General features: G+C 46.6%; 1 protein-coding gene across 2 annotated transcripts in view; it reads left to right on the forward strand.

Moving 5' to 3' along the window:
- The window catches only part of Wdfy4 (WDFY family member 4), a 249,093-nt gene that overhangs the window by 111,929 nt on the left and 117,918 nt on the right, over positions 1–19,246 (forward strand). For both annotated transcript variants that reach the window (XM_037208721.1, XM_037208722.1), the window contains exons 32-39: positions 3,981–4,145; positions 7,291–7,494; positions 8,046–8,160; positions 9,640–9,797; positions 11,405–11,643; positions 14,070–14,191; positions 16,098–16,283; positions 17,880–18,016. In XM_037208721.1, the coding sequence (XP_037064616.1) occupies positions 3,981–4,145; positions 7,291–7,494; positions 8,046–8,160; positions 9,640–9,797; positions 11,405–11,643; positions 14,070–14,191; positions 16,098–16,283; positions 17,880–18,016 (1,326 nt within the window). The remainder of the gene's footprint in view (positions 1–3,980; positions 4,146–7,290; positions 7,495–8,045; positions 8,161–9,639; positions 9,798–11,404; positions 11,644–14,069; positions 14,192–16,097; positions 16,284–17,879; positions 18,017–19,246) is intronic.

A 19,246-nucleotide genomic window follows, 5' to 3' on the forward strand; every position in this document is an offset into this window, starting at 1 on the left:
TTTTAACATGGACTTGCATGGGAAATTCAGGTCATTGGGCATGTGCAGCAGGTGTTTTTGACCCGCTGAGTCTCCCTGACACACATTTTGCCCTTTTAAAAAATAAATACTTTTCACTTTTTTTCCTGGCACTATTGTTAAGTGACCACATGCTTACATGTCTTTTCATCAGTTTTGTGTGGTAAAATTCATCCACAGGAGGCTTTGTGTTCTTGTAAAGATCTCATTTGATCCTCCAGTTCCTGCCTTCAGTGCCTCTTCCTGCTCTATTAACAAATTTTCATTTATGATTTATATGATCACTTATAAATGCTATTTGGCTGAAATTTCTTTCCAGTGTGTCATTGTGAGGTTTGATAATGGCATTATGCTAGTTTTAAAATAAAATACAGGTTCTCCTTTACATTAAAAAAAAGACATTAAATCTACTAATTCTTCTGTTATTTAAATTCAGATTTCCTGAGCCCAAGTTTTTCCATGATTATTGACCTGTCTGGGCTTGGAGATGGCTTCTTGACCATTCTAATTAATTGACATTTAAAAATAATTTCCCAACTATTCTCTTTCCATAAATGACCTTGTATGGTCAGCTCTCTGTGGCTGTAACAAAACCCAAACACAATCCACTTAAAAAGGTTTATTTTGGTCCCCAGAGCCTTCACTGGGGACTAGGCAGTCACCTTCTTGCTTTGGGGCTGGGATGGCAGTTCACGGTGGGAGAGTATGGGAGAACAAACCTCTTTACAGTCAGGACACAGCACCTCAGGTCCCACAATCCCCTTTGGGCCACACCCCCAGTGACTCAAGACTTCCTGTTTGTCCCAAGTTTATAAACTTTCCAACACTTTCAACAGTGCCAACCCTTTAACCATGGGCCCCTGAGGGACGTAGCTGCTTCAGACTACGGCAGGTCTCTTTTAACTCATTGTCTGGGTGACACTTTCTGCTTTCTTACTCTCAGTTTTCAGGCTTGTGCTTTCTTTCCACCACAGTTTTTCTTTTTCTTTCTTTCTCTTATCTTTCTTTCTTTCTTTTTTTTTTTTTTTTTTAAGAACCCGAAGGCCTGTGGGTTTATTTTGAGAACACTATCTTGGATATATTGATCAGTATACTGATTTATTTATATCAGTTTTTTAAGATTGTTATATTTGGCATCTTCAATTGTTATTTCCCAGAATCCCTGTGGCTACATTTTAAAAGATCTCTTGGTCCCCAATGTCCATGTGGTTGAGTGTGTACACACACGTACACACACACACACCTATGTGCACACACAGGTATTTACATTTTTCATCTTTCCCACATTTATTCAATCTACTGGAAGACTAATATGCAACTAATTTTTGGAATATCTGAGATGTATATTTTCTGTTTGCAGCATGAGGACTCTGTTGTCTACCTAACCAATAAATGTTATAAGAAAAAGAAAGCAAACCAAAGTGACAATATACACTCATTTAAAACTTAAAAAAAATGGTATAGAATATGCTGAGGGAAATGAAAGTGTAAGGCCAAATGTTACAGTGCATTAGCAAACACATTAAATCCACGTGTTAAGGATATTAGTTTAATGTATAAATAATGGAGGCAAAGCCACCCAGTGACTGATCTAATACGATCAAAGTGCCTGCTAGGAAAGTAACACTGGTCAATTTCAGTAGGTAAGACTCTCCATACGGCAAACATGTAAAGGGATGAGAGACCAAGTCCGAAGTTTAAACATAAGAATAACTCTAATATCTGTTTCCAAAACAGTTTTATTTTATTTTTGGTTAGAAATTTTCTTTTTTTCCTATCACACTCTTGCCAAGTAGTACCATAGATCAGCTTGCCTATTCTTGAACTCAGTGTAAATAGAACACAGGGCATACATTCTTCAGCATCTGGCTTTCACTCACCATGTCTTTTAGGGCCCATTCACATGGTTCTGTATTGAAGTTCACATTTTTTCATTGCTGAGGATTATCCTATGATAGGTAATCGCTACTGATGTTCTCTGGGTCCTTGCCATTTAGAAGTGTCACAAATGAAGCTGCTGCAAGCATGTAACACTTTTTTTTTTTTTTTTTTTTGACGAGGTACATACTCTTTTCTGTTGGAAAGGTACTCAGGAGAGAAGTTATGGGTTGTAAACTTATTTCAGTTGACAGTGCCAGCCTGTTCTCTGAGGTGGAAGAGCTAATGTGTGCTCACCAGGTCTTACTCTGGGATGTCTGGCTCACCAGGTCTTACTCTGGGATGGTCTGGCTGCCACATGGCCTCACCGCGTTTTCACACTGTCAGGTTTGGTGGTTCATTTGCTTTTCATTTTGCTGTATGGAGCAATCTTGTGGAATCGACAACATTGTCTCTACTGTGGGTATGTCAGAACTGAAGCCATGGGGGTAATTCACCCAGGCAGAAGCCCTGGCTGCAGGGCAGTAGAGGCATCCACACTCAGCTTTAGTGTCATGTGCCCTAACCTTTAGGGATCGCTGTTGAGTGGCAGATAAAATCCAAGGTCTTTTTCCAAAAGCCCAAGACTTGCATATTCTGCATTTACCACAGGCTAGTAACTTGAAAATACCTACATGGCTACACTCTCTCATTTCATCCTCACAACAACCAACAATCTTCTAAAAGGGGCCTAGCATGGTCCTCAGTTGACAGAACTGGAACCCATGGTGCAGGGAGAGTAAGACTCATCCCAAAGACACAGCATTATTAAGAGGCAGAGGCAAGACTTCATCTGGAGGGAGCCCTGGGAACTCCTTTCTCCACACTCACCTCCAAGCCCAACGTTGCAGAACACACAGATGCAGGCTGTCGTGGGGACTTTCTCCCAGCCTATGTGCTCCAGTGCATCTTAGACTCACATGGCGCCTGGACATGTGATTCCAGGGGCCTCCCATGTCTTACTTTTTCCTTCTATATACAATAGATTTTAGTTCTCCAGCATGAGGTACAGCCCAGACCCTCTGGAGCACTTAACAGGACATTCCAACCCAAGCATACCAGGTCAGGACCAGGGGACAGGCTGCTGGGGAAATAAGCAATCCATGTATGAGAGTAGCTGCAATCAACCAATCAGGACTCTCAAGGAAGGGCACCATTGTCTACCTGTAGTCATTGGCATAGGCTGAGTGTTGATTCTGTGAGTTGGTGTGGCTATGCAGGGAAGGAACATGAGGATGAGGCTGGTCAGTTTGAAGTTCCAGGTGCCCAGAATCGCAAGACTTCAGACAGTGGCTGGATGTCCTGACTGGGGCATAGGTTGACTTCTAGATGGGTGGCTGAGTATGTCTGACAAGGGAACTGGGGTCCAGGAAGACACTGGGGTCAGCCAGGACTCAGGTGGAGGAAGCTCAGGCGTGTAGCCTGGACCAGAGAAGAGATCACAGTGTGGGAAGAAACTCATGCCCAGACGTGGCACTGGGAATCAGCTCAGTACAGCACGGCACAATATAGTCCAGGCTCCTGGTTGGCAAGGATAGATCTCTTCAAGCCCTACGCTGACAAGGCAGACCCCAGTGTGGGTCGGTATCTAGTGGAGAAATCCGCTCTGGGGTGAGGAAAGCTGGGCTGAGCACTGACAGGCATGTTCTCCCCTGAATCCAGTATGCCAAGTAGGCAATAGGGCAGAGATAGTGTGGGAACAGAGCAGATCTCCTAGGCTCTCTTGACTTTTATCTACTGCATAGTCTTTGGTGGAGTGGACCTTTCCAGGCCTCTGTTTCCAACTGCAAAACAGAGGTAAACATAGAACCTATTCCCTAAAGGTTTTGGGGGTGAGGGAAGGATTGTGTGTAAAACACTTAGAACAATGTCCACACCTGTTTTGTGAGCAGCACCTGATGCTGCCCAGCTGTCTTAGACAACTGCCAGCAAAAGGCCACATGGAGTCTCTGGAAGGTGGTCCCCCTGGACTCCAGCTCCTCTGTGTCTCTCTCATGCTGTTGCAGGCTGTATCTCGTGCCCTGTCTCACAGAGCGTGTCCTTAGCCCCCTGCAGGTTCTGGAGATAACGCCTGGGAGCAGACACTCCCCAGCAGTATTCTTCAGTTCCTCGGCCTGGTGCACCGCTCCTGCCCCCAGGACCCAGCATGGAGGACCCCTGACTTTCTTCAGACCCTGGCCATCATCACCTTCCCCCCAGAAGCCCAGAAGGTAGGAACTTGCCTTGCTCTGAGGCCTCAGGGTGAGCAGCTATGAACGTTATCATCCTTCACGGGTGAAGGACCGAGTACCTCCCTACCTCCCAAAGTTAAAATGCACGTTAGGCAACTTGACTGAACACTGAATAAACATTGTCGGTAATTTCCCTTTTCTTGACTGAGGTGCAGCTCAAGGTCAGTTTCAGCCCCAGAGTCCAGCTTTTTTGTTCGTTGTCTGTTTCAGTTGTTCAAAATCTCAATACTAAGATATTTGATCACAACTCAAGTCCAAATATATACGGACTCTATACCACCCTGGTGTTGGGGAACTAGTATCCCATACCAGGGGCCTCCTGCCACTTGTGACATAGACAGGGAATATGTGGCGCCATGGTTTCACTCTCCACCTTTTGTCCTCTGCATTTTTTGTGTCTTCAGCCCCCCCTGGGCTTGAACCAGGTCTTTTTCTGGGCCATTGGTTTGTGAGGGCCCACCTCAAAGCTAGACAGACCAGGAAGAGACAGGACACAAGGGCTCGTGTGGGTCTAGAGGAGGAGGTCTTCAGTCTTGATTACTGGAATGTCAGAGTGGGGTTTTGGGAAGACATGTGAGTTTGAGGCAGAGAATCAGTCCAAGCAGGTCAAAGGTGCATGAGCCCGAGCTCTGTGGGATCAGGTGGGTCAAAATCCTCGAGGAGATAGCTGGGTGAAAGCAGGAGGCCAGAGCTGGGTCAGAGAACCAAATACAGGAAGAAGAAGGGCAGAAATCTACACTTTTGTCACGGCTGTGGTGAATTAGGAAGCAGAGACCCAGAGGGAGATGCCATGCTTGTTTGAAAATCATAATAATGGCTAGAAGGACATAGTAGAAGCAGGGCCTATGGTCCCTGACTTTCACAGGGTTGAACGTGGAGTGTCTGCTCATTGCCACACGTTAAAAAGCTAGTGGGTAAGTGAAGTGCCCCGATCCAGTCCTTTTCGGAGGTGTGTGCATGGTGACAAAGCTCATCTCCTGAGCCCCCTGGTGTACAAGTCTGAACCTGGTGCCTTGTGTAACCTCACAGCACCAGATGAAGGCAGGGTCAGCGAGAGAACACAGCGATTCAGAAAGCAAAATGACCCTCTGTGCCCTTGGGCTGAGTGTGGGGTCCTGAGGCCCATCTGAACAAAGGGTGGCAAGACTGAGACATGCTACCCTTCCCAGGATTAACAAGCGGCGGTCCTCCAAACCTGTGTCCTTTCCATTCTGGTCAGCTTCAAATACGCAGCTGACCAGCACCGAAGAGTCTAGCCAGCGCTCTGTAACCAGGGGCTCTGTGTTTGGGGGTGCCACCAGACTCAGATGAAAAGACGTTTAGATATTAAACTTGTTTTTAATCTGTCCCCAACATGTGCTGATTTTTCTCGTCATCATCCCACAAACAATGCATTTTAATAGCATTAATGTTACATTAAGCACTGCCATGCATGTGGAGATGAAATATTAAGGTGTGTGCACAGGGGCTTGAGGGGAGAGGTTGGAACAGGATCTATGCAAACACGCTACCATTTTCTATAAAGGAGTTGAGCATCTGGGGACTTTGGTATCTTCAGGGGTCCTGAAAGCAACAGTCCCATAGTTGCTAAGGGACAAGCACGTCTAGTTTAAATAAAGAGATTAAATATAAAGGCTAGAAGATGTGTAAAAAATGAGAAAGTGATCACAGAATGGTTTGACAAATTCATATAAACACAAGTAACTCACTAGAAAAGTAAGAGTGAAAAATCCAGACACCCAAAGAAGCCCTAGCTGGCTGCAGCTGGGAGAGGCCCACATGCAAGGACCAGGTGACCTGGGCCAAGCAGGGAGAAGGACAGTCCTTCAGGCTGCTCTTACCCTGCTCAGTGGGTCTGAGGAAGGGAACCAGGCACCCAAAGCCTATGGCCGGGGCACTGTGACCCGAGTGCTGCCTCAGCCTGTGTCTGCCCGGTTTGTCATTTAAACCAAATGCACTCTGACCCGAGGTACTTCCTCCACACATTCACCTGTCATTGCTGCTGTGGGAGGGAAGTAGAAGAAGTCCCTCCCTCCACAAATTCATTTCTGCAGCCAAAAATCATCCCAGGGGGCCAAGCCAGCCCCTTCTCTGGGCTTCTGCTCTGGTTTTGGTGTACCCTTCATCCAACCATGCCTCAACTGAGTCCACCCTGCCCGGCCTTTGTTACACACACAATGCGACAGAACCTGCCCTTGCAGGCGGCCGGCGGCCAAAAGCTTTCCATTTGTGGGGAATTTATATGGCATCTTTCCAGTCGAGGCCGCACGAAGCTAATTAATGCAGTCACAACATCCCTAGGTGCCATTAAATTCATTTTATGGCTTAATTAAGAATGGCTGCATTAATTTTATGAATGAGCAAAGGGAGGTACCAACAGATGAAGGCACATGAAAAGTTCACGGGGCGGGAGTCAGGAGTCCCTGGCCGTGTGTCCTTCGGTCTGTCATTTGGCTTCTTGGTATCTCCATGTCATCCTGGGCTATCTAGGGGAATGAGCCCTGCCGGATTTTCTTTTTCTTTCTTTCTTTCTTTCTTTCTTTCTTTCTTTCTTTCTTTCTTTCTTTCTTTCTTTCTTTCTTTCTTTCTTTCTTTCTTTCTTTCTTTCTTTCTTTCTTCCTTCCTTCCTTCCTTCCTTCCTTCCTTCCTTCCTTCCTTCCTTCCCCCCCCCCCTCTCTCTCTCTCTCTCTCTCTTTCTTTCAACAAATCTTCAGTGAGAATCTAAGTTCCAGACAGCTTGGGAGATCTGGGAAAGATTCTTTCCAGCTCTGCCTCTCTGTCCTTCTCACCCAGGGGTGCTGTCTGTCAGCATTAGCGGGCCTGGAGCAGGTGGAGGCCTGGGGACTCAGGGCAGGAGCTGAATTCCAGAGCCAGACATCGTCATGTCCAGTATGGCATTCTAGACCTGCTTGCTGGTCTCTAACTCTTTGACTCTCGAAGGGCATCTCAGACAGCTGTGGCCACGTCACAGGCAATTTAGCCCCAGGCCAGTCTTATGCCTCTGCAGAGCAGGGTTCCTTGAAGGAGTCAGGCTTGAGGAGAACCCTGCCCACACTGAACAGTGGCATGTGGGAAAAGGCTTCCAGGCAGGGCCAACCACACTGCTGTGTCGCTTGTCTTCCAGGAGGCAATGTCCGAGTCCTCTAGAAACACCAGCAGTCCTGGGGTTTCTGCTGAGTCCAGCAGTACTGCTGAGGAGTTCCAGGCTTCTTTCAAGTCACATCCAGCTCGGAGGCAGCTGAGAGAATTCATGCAAGTCCTCCTGAGGGAGCTGCTGCTCGGAGTGTCCAGCCCCAAGCAGTGGCTACCCTTGGAGGTGCTCCTGGAGGTAGGTTAGAAGGGGTGTTCTTGGACTGTGTGCAGTGGGAGGGGACTGGCCCGTAAGAGCAGGGCATGCCCAGACTGGAGAGACTAGCTGGCTGTTGGGAGACTGACTGTTAGTACTGCGTGGCCTGGTGTGGAGCCTGGGAACCTCAGGCCTTGGTGGAGCAATGGATGAATAGATGTGAGGTCCTCGGAAGCAGAGTGTTTTGTGGAAGTGCTTTATAAGTGGGTGTTTGGGAGAAGGGGAAGAGAAGCAGAACTGTAGGGCAGAAGCATGTTCAAAGATGGTCTCAGCTCTGGTCCCTGAGGGAAGTGGCATGTTGTATCCCAGAGTCAACTTCACCTTGAGATACTTGCCAGGTGCCCATTGGTGGTGCACTCCTCAGACTTGCTTCTTCACTCTGGGAGAGGGCATCACCTCCTGGGGGTCATCAGAGGACAATGTCTCAGTGCCTCAGAGAAAGGCAGTCTTGACTAGGCCGGAGCCCATACGTGGTCACTGAGAGGCCATGATAACTCAGCGGCTGCTGTCTCAGTCCCAGGCCATGTTTTCAGGCTTCTCCGGATGGTGTCACCTGTCAGCAGAAGAGGGACTTCCAGTCTGAGGTCCTCCTTTCCACCATGGACATATTCTACGTCACAAGAGGGGGTAGCATGCCGACCCTAAGAGGTGAGTGGCTTCTGCAGTTTCTGTTTCTGGTCTTGGGCAGCTCACCGGGTCACCAAAATCCCAGGCTGAGTGTTGCCATCCCCCGGCATGTCCATCTCCACATACATCTTCAGCAAGAGTCTGTTGACCTCTGTTGACATAGATTCTATTTTCCGTGACACCCCTGTCATAGTTGGGCCATTCTGAGGTAGAAACTCCTTCTGTCTTCTGGGTTCAAATCCGTCTCCTCTGACTTCATCATAAACCTGACTCCTTACTGTGGGAATGTGAGATAACTGAGTCTAACAGACTCTGATGCTTTTTAATCATGCTGATGAGAGATTCACTGCCCAGTAAACACTTCTTGAGTGAAAGGCCCAAATGAAGATGTTGCCACCATCCCTCAGCACTTGAGACCTTAGTTACAGGACAGCTGAGGTTTCTTCTCAAAATCAAGCCATGTCCCACCAGTGTTTTCTGAGCCACAGGAATCCCACATAACACAGCTTACCTCTAGGGTTTTCTCCTCCCACCCAGTGTGGAAACCTGTGTGTGTCTTTCTCTTGATGTCTGGCACAGAGGAGGAGAGGGGGTAGTAAAGGCCGAGTGTTGACATGGCAACCCAGTGTTTGTCTTGGCTCTATCTCTGGACGGTGGGTGTTGTGAATAGTCTTGGTTAACTCAGGGTGGTTCTAGGAATCATCTGAGATCTCCACACACTGAGGAGAACACACTACCTGCTGTGTAAATGAGTCTGGCTGTCCGTTTCTCATTACAGCTCTTTCCTTGGTTTTCTAGTTTGATTTCTATACCGTGATAAAAGACCATGGCCAAAGGCAGCTTGGGGAGGAGAACGTTTGCTTGGCCTACACAACCTGGTCACAGTCCCTCACCGAGGAAGTTGAGGCAGGGATGCAAAAAGAGTGTGGAGGAAAGCTGCCAGCAGCTTGCTCTCCACGAACTGCTCAGTTCTCTTTCTCCTCTTACCCAGGACTAGATGCCCAGGGGTCCTATCACCCTCAATGGCTGGGCATCTCACATCAATCGTTAATCATGAAGATGCCCCACTGAGTTGCGTACAGGCCACTCTGATGGAGGCAATTCCACAACTGATGTGCTCTGGTCCCAGACGACCTCTAGCTTGTGTCAAGTTGACTAAAAACTAGCCTGCACATCAGTCCAACATGGCAGCATGGCCTTGGGTCCCCTTCTCACCCGCCTTAAACATTCATCTCTCTCGTTTTCATGTCTAAGAAACCCCCAGAAGAGACATTATTTTGCTTGTCTTCTTATCCTCTGATTTATATCACTAACTGGTTTAATCAAGATCGGTTTGCTTTGAATAAATTATGTGTTCACTGTGCACCTACTGGAGACTCCGTCTTCAGAACACTGGCACACACAGGTGACTAGGACATGGTCACCACAAGGGATTTATAGACGGCGGGGTGGAGAAGCCCATCGGATTCTAACATCAGTCTGTCTCCTTACCCCACCCAGGAAGTAAGGAGTCTCAGCCAAACCCAGACGCTGCCATTGCTCCTTCCCTGGCGAACATTTCCTACTTCACCCAGAAGCTGGTGGAGAAGCTTTATAGCGGGATGTTCTCAGCAGATCCCAGGCACATCCTCCTCTTCATCATAGAGCACATCGGAGTGGTAAGAAGCTGGGTCGCCAAGGTGGGAAGAAGCCGCCTGCTGAGGGACTGGGTCCTCCTGGTTGTGCTGGATTTTTTGTCCAGGAGTTGAAATAGAATCCAAGATAGGTAGGGGAAAAGGAGGCTCTTTAAAATCTGAGGAGTGCTTGGTAGTTACTGCATACTCTAAAGCGTGGTCTCTCAGGCGCAGCCCCCTTTTCCTGTCCTTGGCATTTCTGGTAGAGGATGAATGGACTTGTGGAGCCCCCAATGCTAAGGCTACATACTCTGGCCCTCTGCAGCCTCCCCTGAGTTGCTAATAAACTAAACGAAGTCCAATGATTCCAACTCTTTTAAGGGATATGGGAGAGAAAGGCACAGCTCAGGTGTCCCAGGTGACCCTTGCTGACCACCTAACCACTCTGACTTCAGGTTCTCATCCCTAAAGTGAAGTCATCTAATAGTCTACTTCATGATATCATGCCATTTAAATGAAGTGATACATTGATATATTTATATAATAGTATTTAATTATATATAATATATAATACTAAACAAACAACAAAATATATGATATTTACCAATACTGGGACTGTGGTTAACTACTCTTGCAATTATCAATATTGTTGTGACTATTAATAATGTACCTGTTTTTCAACACAGCTATTAACAGCATATTTTCACATATTGAATGTCAGCCACATGACCAGTGTTTCAGAAACTTCTGATTACTAAATCCATTTTCCAAATATGGCTGTGGTCTTCTCTTAGCTTCTTTGTCTTTACATGAGTTTCTACTTGAATTCTGCCAATTGCCATTATTGATCCTTCTCTTCAATGGAGGCTCAAAGGTGTAGAAATCTAGTGACAATTGTGTCACTTGAAAAATACATTTGTTCACAATTTCATGCCTTTTTTTCAAAGTCCTCCCAACCACACTTTCTTCTCCCTTCCCCTCCTACTGAACTTCTTACTCTTCCCAAGTCCCCCTACTCAATTCATGCCTTGTGCGCGCGTGTCCGTCCGTGTGTGTGTGTGCGTGTGCATGTGCGTGTGCGTGTGCGTGCGTGTGTGTGTGTGTGTGTGTGTGTGTGTGTGTGCGTGTGTGTGTGTCCCACTTCATTTCACTACTTGAACGAGGTCATGTACCTCTGAGGAATGTGGCTCCTTCTCTCCCAGCAACTATTAATTGCCTAGAGTTCTTCTGGGAAAGATGGGACCCTTTTAGACTCTTGCCCATCTATGCTGGCATGTGTGTGTGTGGGGGGAGTCTTGTGCAGCTCATGCGCTGGTAGCCACAGCTGCTGTAAGTAGCTCATTATGCCCGGAAGACATTTCATAGAATTCCTCCCCATCCTGCAGCTCTCCAGTCATTCGTTCCCCTCTTGGGTGATGTCCTGGGCCATTGGAAGGGCCGATATAGGTACTGTCTAGGGCAAGCACTCAGCAGTCATTTAGTCTCCTTGTCCTGACCAGTCACGAATCTCTCTGCATGAACTGTTGCCCACTATGTCTGGAAGCTTCTCTGACTGTGTGACTTTTTGGTGGCATTGTTTCTGTTGTAAAGTGAGTCCGTGTGTAAAGCTGCAAACTGTTCCTGAGTACATGTATCTTCCTTTGGTGGTGCAGGTCATCGAGAACCCATCTTCCCAAAGGGACACTGCCGTGAGCGCTTTATACAGCAGTTTGAACAAAGTCGTCTTGCACTGCCTCTCCAAGCCCCAGCAGTCCCTGTCTGAGTGCCTTGGCCTCCTCCGGATCCTGGACTTCCTCCAGGAGCACTGGGACATTATCTTTGCCACTTACAATTCCAACGTCAACTTCCTCCTGTGCCTCATGCATTGTCTTTTGCTGCTGAATGCAAGGAGGTAGGAACTGAGGCTTTCTTCCCTATGCCAGCGGTCAGTGCAGAAGAGCAAATCGCAGAAGGGAAGGCTATCTAGGGGAGGTCGATATAAATGAAAGAAGGGCTGTGTTTAGCTGGCTAGCTGAAGTTGTGTACAGGGTTTGATAATAGCTAAGCCATGCCCAAGTCCGTGTGACTAGAGGCATCAAAAAAATATGATTTATCTTATTTCCACAATTCTAAGATATTTAATTGGTTTCATTTTTGAGGCAGAAGATGCAAACATTAAACATACACATTGATTTTTTTATATAGCCAGATTTCAGAAACATTAATATTTGATAAATGCAATCTTAGTATAAAAACATTTCATAATTCAATGTACCATACAAGCTAGGAATAATTTTCTTTGCAGAAAACCACACACAATATGCATGGGATTCAGAACAATATCAACAAACACGTTTGCCTAAGAAACACTGACAAGCTGCTGTGGAATAGGCGCCCTTTCTGGAAGCCCCATTTGAATCCATGGCGCTTGACCCTGTGTATGTTCAGCTCATCGCCATGTACATTTAGGTGGAGGATATTTACTCTTTCATCTGAAGTGCTTGGGTCCAGATGTGTTTCATATTTTAAAAAATTTTGAAATATTTGCATATCTCTATCTATCTATATCTATATATGATGAATATGTATATGTATAATATATGAAAAATGAAACATAATGAGGATGATACCCAGAAGTAAACACCATGCTCATTTATTTCAAATATACCTTACATGTGTGGCCTGGAAATAATTTTGTACACTATGTTTGATACGTTTGTTTCTATTGAAAACCCCATGTGAGGTCAAGTGTAGGATTTTTAGCTTGCAGTACCATTTTGTTTTGAAAAGCTTCAGATTCTGGACTCCTCGGAACTCCCATTGTCAGGCTGGGGATGCTTGGCCATACCGAGCCTGTGAATGTGGCTTCACCTCGTGAGAGCTGTGTTGAGTGGAACGAGACAGAGACAGCGGGGCACTAGATGCTGCCATTTCAGCTTTCCTTCCATTTGTTGAGATGGGGTCTCACTATGCAGACCAAGCTGCCTCACACTCATATCAATCCCCCTGCTTCAGCATCTTACATGCTAGGATTACAGGTGTTCACTAGCTTCCCACTCATCTTTCTCCCCCTCTGTGTTTTATTTTTGAGAAGTAGCGTAGTCTGGCCTCAAACTTGCTGTGTGGCTGAGGCTGGCTTTGAACTCCTGATATTGTTGCCTCCACCTCTATGGTCCTATGGTTATTTGTATCCACCACCATGCACAATGCAGCCTTTCTGGATCATAGTGTCAGTATAAATTGTAAGTTTAATCACTTAACAAAAGCGACTTCTCTAATCCTATTGAACATCAGCCATCATTAGTGCCAACTCAGGTGAACGCTCTCCAGGAAGCCAAGCGTTGCGCAGGCCCCTGATTCGGGCCCTCGGGAGGTTGAAGCAGCACGATCATGAGGTCAAGGCTAGCCTGGACTAAGTAGAGACCTTGGGAAGCCCTGAGGAAGCCTCCACCCCAGAGGGGGCACTTGACCTTCCATGTTTTAATTTGTAAAAGATCCGTTCTCAGTGTACGGTTAACTCTGGAGGCTTCTCCTTGTCTCTTTATGTGGGAACCCAGGTGAGGGGACTAGAATGCCCTTTTGCACACTGGGGTTGGCATCCTCTTCAGGTGCTTCTGTAGAACAGGCTATTCTCTAAATTTCAACAGTGGCCATTCTTGTACGTGGGCAGATTTTTATTTCTTTGTTAGCTATTTCAGATTAGAACTACAGATTGTAATATTTTCTCTGCTCGGAGGCTGAGAAGGGCTTCTGGAAGAAGGCACATGTACTGGTGTGAGTCAGGCTGCCACAGGAGAAGGTTTCTGGGGAGTCTAGTGTGAATGATTGTGCCCACGTCAGAACTGGATGTACGAAGTGGGGGGCCCTGGCAACATTAAACATGAAGTGTATATTTACAAATTACTAATGTTTTCAAGATGGTGATAACAGAGTCCTTCAAAGACTAGGATCCTGTGCAGTTACAGGCCCTGGAAACTAGCCCTGGCAACGTGGGATGACATCAAAGCCCAAAAGAGTCAAGTATCCATGCTTTGGGAGTGCCAGTTCTGATGACAGGGAGAAGGCACAAAGAGATGACTCAGAGACTCTACTGAGGCACAAGCAGAATTTCCTAAGCTACGACAACCTATAACGATAAGGCATTTTCCGTTGACTGGAAAGCCATTGTTCGGTATCAGCTGTGGACATCATTATGATGAATTATTTTTTAGATTGACTTGGCATGCTTTTCTATGTTGATATATACTGAGTTTTAGGGGTGGCCTCTTACAATAAAGAGCCATGGCAACATCCTGTGGAAACTTGAGTTTACGGTGAAATTTCCCTTGTTTTTTCTAGTTATCCGGAAGGATTTGGATTGGAGCCCAAGCCCAGAATCACTCCTTATCATCAAGTCTTCCTTTCTCCAAATGAAGAAGAGAAAGGCAGAAAGGAGGAAGGCCTCCCAAGCTTGAGCGATGGTACATTTTGCTGGGTTTTCCATGCGGGAACGGGGTTGGATTGCAACCGTTGCAGTATTGCACTATTCCATTGATCTTTCCAAGGGAAGTATGCAAATAACATGAAAGAAACTTCCAGGGGTCAAGAGAAACCCTAGGAAATCCAAGAGGGGTGAGACAGCACAGCGAGCTGGGAAGAAGGGCACTGGAGTGATCTGTGTAGGCTTGATAGAATGGAAATGGATGGATAGATGCATGAATGGAGGACAGAGGCGTGGATGAGAGGCTGGGAGGATGGGTGGGAGGATGGAGGGATGGATGGGTGGGTGGATGGATGGATGGGTGGGTGCATGGATGGATGGGTGGGTGCATGGATGGATGGGTGGATAGAAGGATGGAAGGTAAGATAAAAGGATGGGTAAAAAGATGGAGAGGAAGCTTAGCTTACTGTAATCCATTGACTCCTCACCTTAATTTGAAACTGATGTGTCATCTCAACTAGTTCCTTGCTACCTCTCAGCTTTGTTCCTCAGACTTGCCAGTTTATATAAACACACACACACACACACACACACACACACACACACACACACGCATACGCACGCGCACGCACACGCACACGCACACACATGACAATCACATCCATGAGTGTGAAGGACTTCATTCTCTTGACTGAGAAGGCCCAAGCTTCAACCACTTGATCTGAAGTCTGTGCCACTTGCCTTGTGTCACCTGTAACATAAAACATCAGGATGAGCACATCTGGGCTGTGGTCATAGAGACTCCTAAGCCTTTCCAGTATCAGAAGCTTGTGGCTTTAGACTTTGTGTGAGCACAGTGTCAATTGCAGCACGAATGGGTCCACTCTGGAATTTGGTAGAGGTGGAACAGGTGCCCATCCCTGTTGAGTTAGCAAAACAGACTCCAGGCCTGGAGAGTACCTCAGTCAGCAAAACGGTTGCTGAATAAGTCTGAGAATCTGAGTTCTGGCCCCTTTTACCTAATTGCTTAGGTAAAAAGAAGACCACAGTGGCAAGCACCTGTAATCCCAGCACTGGGGAGGTGGACACAGGAGTATCTGGGGGCTTTCTGGCCAATCATTCTATCCAAAGCAGTAAGCCAATTCAGTCAGAGAAAGGTGGAGAGTGATAAAGACATCTAACACTGATCCCTGGCCTCCACACGGTCACATATGTCTGGATGCACCTGAACACACACACACACACACACACACACACACACACACACACACACACACAGAGAGAGAGAGAGAGAGAGAGAGAGAGAGAGAGAGAGAGAGAGAGAGAGAGATTGATTCTAGGAGATTATCACCAGAGAGGGACCAGTGGTTTAAGACTGGAGGAGGAGTTTCAGATGTACTTCAAGGGACTAGTGATTTTGGTGTAGCAGGCAGAGCTGTTTTGTAGACGTGTCTACATCTCAAATAACCCACAACACTGAACAGGCAAGGGTCTAAGAAGCAAATTCAATGTTAGGAAAAAACTGGTCCACCTGGACACAGCCTTGCATTTGGGCTCTATTCCCCAGAGAGACCAACATGTCTAGGGAGATTGTGAGGAGGTGCTCGGGGTAACCCATTAGCTACCGAGAAGTCATACACGGGATATCACTGGTGTCAGACAGAATTGGAGATTGAAGAGAGACACCTTGATCCTCTGATCTCATTTTCTAGATTTGGGCACAAGAGGCAGGCAGGACTTGGCTGTATGTAGTTTCACACGGGAAGAAGGAAGAATCCAGCTGACATGGATGTTGGTAGCTTTGAATCTACATACTGACTTCTGAGGCAGCTTGCCAAGCTGAAGCAATCAATCATCAAGACATCTTGAAGTGATGTTCTGTGTGTGGCCCTCTAGGCACCGTTTAGGGAGGCCACCCTCACTGTGCTATGTACTCTCTCTGTTAGTCCAGAACAACATCCAGAAGTCAGTGCGGGCACTCTGGCAGAAGCTGGTGGCACAGAGGCGGCAGACCCTGGAGGATGCCTTCAAGATCGATCTTTCTGTGAAGGCTGGGGAGAATGAAGTGAAGATTGAAGAGGTCACCCCACTCTGGGAGGAGACGATGCTCAGAGCCTGGCAGCATTACTTAGGTCTCTGTCCACTGAAGTCAAGGAATGAAAACTCCTGGGTCCCAGAGAGCCAAATCTCCCAAGGTTCTACCCAAAGGCAGAGCCTTTTCTATCCCGGGTTGGACCCAGGGCCAGGGCCTTTGCTGTTCCATGCCCTTGGTGGGTGTGATTATGCCATAGAAACATTTCTTATCTGTGCTGTCCTCACAGAGCACAGATGAGGTGTTCGCCTGCTGGGGGAGAGGAAGGCTGGAAGTACCAACCAAGCAGGCAGTTTGCAATAGTCTCTTGGAGGGACCAGTCATTGGTTCAGGGATCTGGCTAAGGCCTGGGAGATTGGAGAACTAGGTCTGGCCCTGATGATCACCTCTCAGCTTTGAAACTTTGCTGTATGTTATACAGCAGCCTTGAGCTTCAGGCTGTGTACTGTCCCTTCATGAAGTGAATGACTCCCCGTAAAACAGCAGCATGCGAGTGACCGAACGTTTTTTCTTCTTAGTACCGACCCAGCAATGAGATTTGAATTTTGCTGTGGGGGAGGTTGAGATGGCTGCTTTAAAGCTCATACACTTCTTTAAAGTCTTTCAACACCACAAAGTTATACTGTCTCAAGATTTACTTGTTTGCATGCCTATTGCCTTACCATCCAGAGGTCTAGAGTCCTTATCTAAGGTCTAGAGTCCAAATTGTTCTGGAAAATATGTGTGAATATGTCTATCTTAGTCTATTTGTGCTGCTTGGATAAAAGCATAAGTTGGATAATCTATGAATAACAGAAATTCAATTTTTTTAGAGTTCTAAAAGTCAAGAAGCCCAAGACCTGGGTATGAGATTTGCTGTCTGAAAAGGGATCTGTCTGCTTTCAAGTCAGGGCTTGTTGTAATATTCCCCAAGGTGTGCGTGGGATGCTGCTGTTGTTGTTGTTGTTGTTGTTGTTGTTGTTGTTAACCTAGCAGAAGGGACAGAAGGACAGAGAAAGCCTGAGCCCATTCCCTGCAGCCCCTTTATAAGGCACTGATCCAACCATGAGGACAAAGCCTCGTGACTTTACCACTTCCCTAACATCACAGTGGTGATGATAGTTCAACATGAATTTTGGAGGGAGCACGCTCAAGCTGTAGCAATATGTGCACATATAATTTGCAGTCACAATATCAGATTGTACGCCAAAGAGAAGTGCAACCAAATAAGACACATCTCCCCGTGCGGATAGAGAGGGATGCAGTTGCTGAGATTGACTTTGAAGCTCTCTTTGCCTAGCATGTATTGAGCCCTTCAAATGTTCCAGGCCCTTTAAGCATGCTATTTTAGGCCACCCTCATGACACCCAGCGGGTCTGGATTCTTCCACCCCCATTTTATACTGTGAGAACACCGAGGCTTAGTAACCCTGGGAGATCACCATGTGTTCTTATGTTCCAACAAGCCACATATGTTTCTTAGCGGAAGGAACATCAGAAGACGGCAGTGTGCTCCCATGGCGTGGGCTGCTTCTCTTTGCAGAAGGCATGCAGCATCCCGGCCCTAGAGGGCCCTTTGACAGCCAAGCCAGCTCTGGAACTGATGTGTTCTCTTCCTTTCAACTCCAGCTCTGAAATCTTTCTGTTTCCTCTCACAGCATCTGAGAAGAAGTCACTGGCCAGTCGCTCAAATGTCACATACCACAGCAAAGTGACTTCGTGGAGTGGGAGTCTGTCCTCGGCCATGAGACTGATGCCAGGGCGGCCAGTGAAGGACCCTGAGTGCAGAGCAGAGGTGAGCCTCGAAGCCTTGTCCCGGGAGACATCTCAGGCATCTCAAAACCCAGTTGTGGTGTCTCCACTCTGCTGCCTGCCACTTGTAATTAAATCCCACGATCTCTGAGTGTTTGAGGGTGTGCATGTGGCTTCCCAGGTGGAGCCATGTATAGAAAAGCCAGGTCTAGGGCTGGCATTAATTGGAAATGGATCTATCTGGGTTACTCTTAAGTACCAGAAACAGGTATTCTTGGAACACCTACATAAAAACAAAAAAAAAATTCATTTTGAAACAAGGTGAACATGTTTCAATTTTTAAAATCAACTAGACTTCCCTACACTGGTCACCCAGTTGGAATGGGCACAGAACCAGCCACAGGTGAGGATACTAAAGAATGGGCTTAGAAGGTTCTGGAAGGAGGGAGTAGAAGGCTCCCCATTTCACAGTGCATTGAAACTCAGCAGCCTTCACACCCCACATCCATCACTCATCTACACGAGCTGCCTTTGTCGTTACCAGAAGGCACAGTTCTCAGGTACATATGTACACTGTGATGTCATAAGATAAGAGCATCAACTATTTGCCCTGGGGTCTGTTTAATTATTTTTAAAAATTAATTTTGATTATTACAGCTGATTACACCTCAGTGAGCAATGTAATTGATATTTTCTAATGTATCCCAAGGAACATTTTGTATAACACGCTTTTTGTTGTTGAAGGTTAAAGACTCCGTTATTGGTTTTTCCCTAAATATGCCCACATCATTAGTCCCTCCAGTGAGGAGGTCGCCATCTGGAAAAAGCAGCATGGAGACATTATTCAGGCACGAGTGCATGAAATTGGTGTTTTCGCATCTTCTGTCTCTCTTCTGGAAAGAAGAGGCTTGTAATTAAAGGAGTTGGTACTGGAGGAAGCATTAGTCATTCGATGTTATTCCTTATCATGTCAGGGCTGACAGCTCTATAGCACTGATAAATTGTTCCTGGGAGTGAGGCATATGAGGTGGGCTTCATCATTTCTCTTCCCTCTTTTCCTCTTCAGGAGAGTACGCGCTCTTCCTGACAGGGAAGCTGAACTTGGAGTCAAGGCTGATTTGATTGATGTCACTTATTTTGATAGGTGTTATTTTTTCCCCATTTCCCCTGGCCCCATCACGGTTCCTTCTGGGATAAAATTGTGACGTTATCGTTGCCGGCATGGTGAAGGCCTTAAGAGTTGGATGGGGGCCGAGGACTTGGGCTCTTCTTG

Source organism: Peromyscus leucopus, chromosome 9 (assembly GCF_004664715.2).
Source record: "Peromyscus leucopus breed LL Stock chromosome 9, UCI_PerLeu_2.1, whole genome shotgun sequence".
Lineage (NCBI taxonomy): Eukaryota > Metazoa > Chordata > Mammalia > Rodentia > Cricetidae > Peromyscus > Peromyscus leucopus.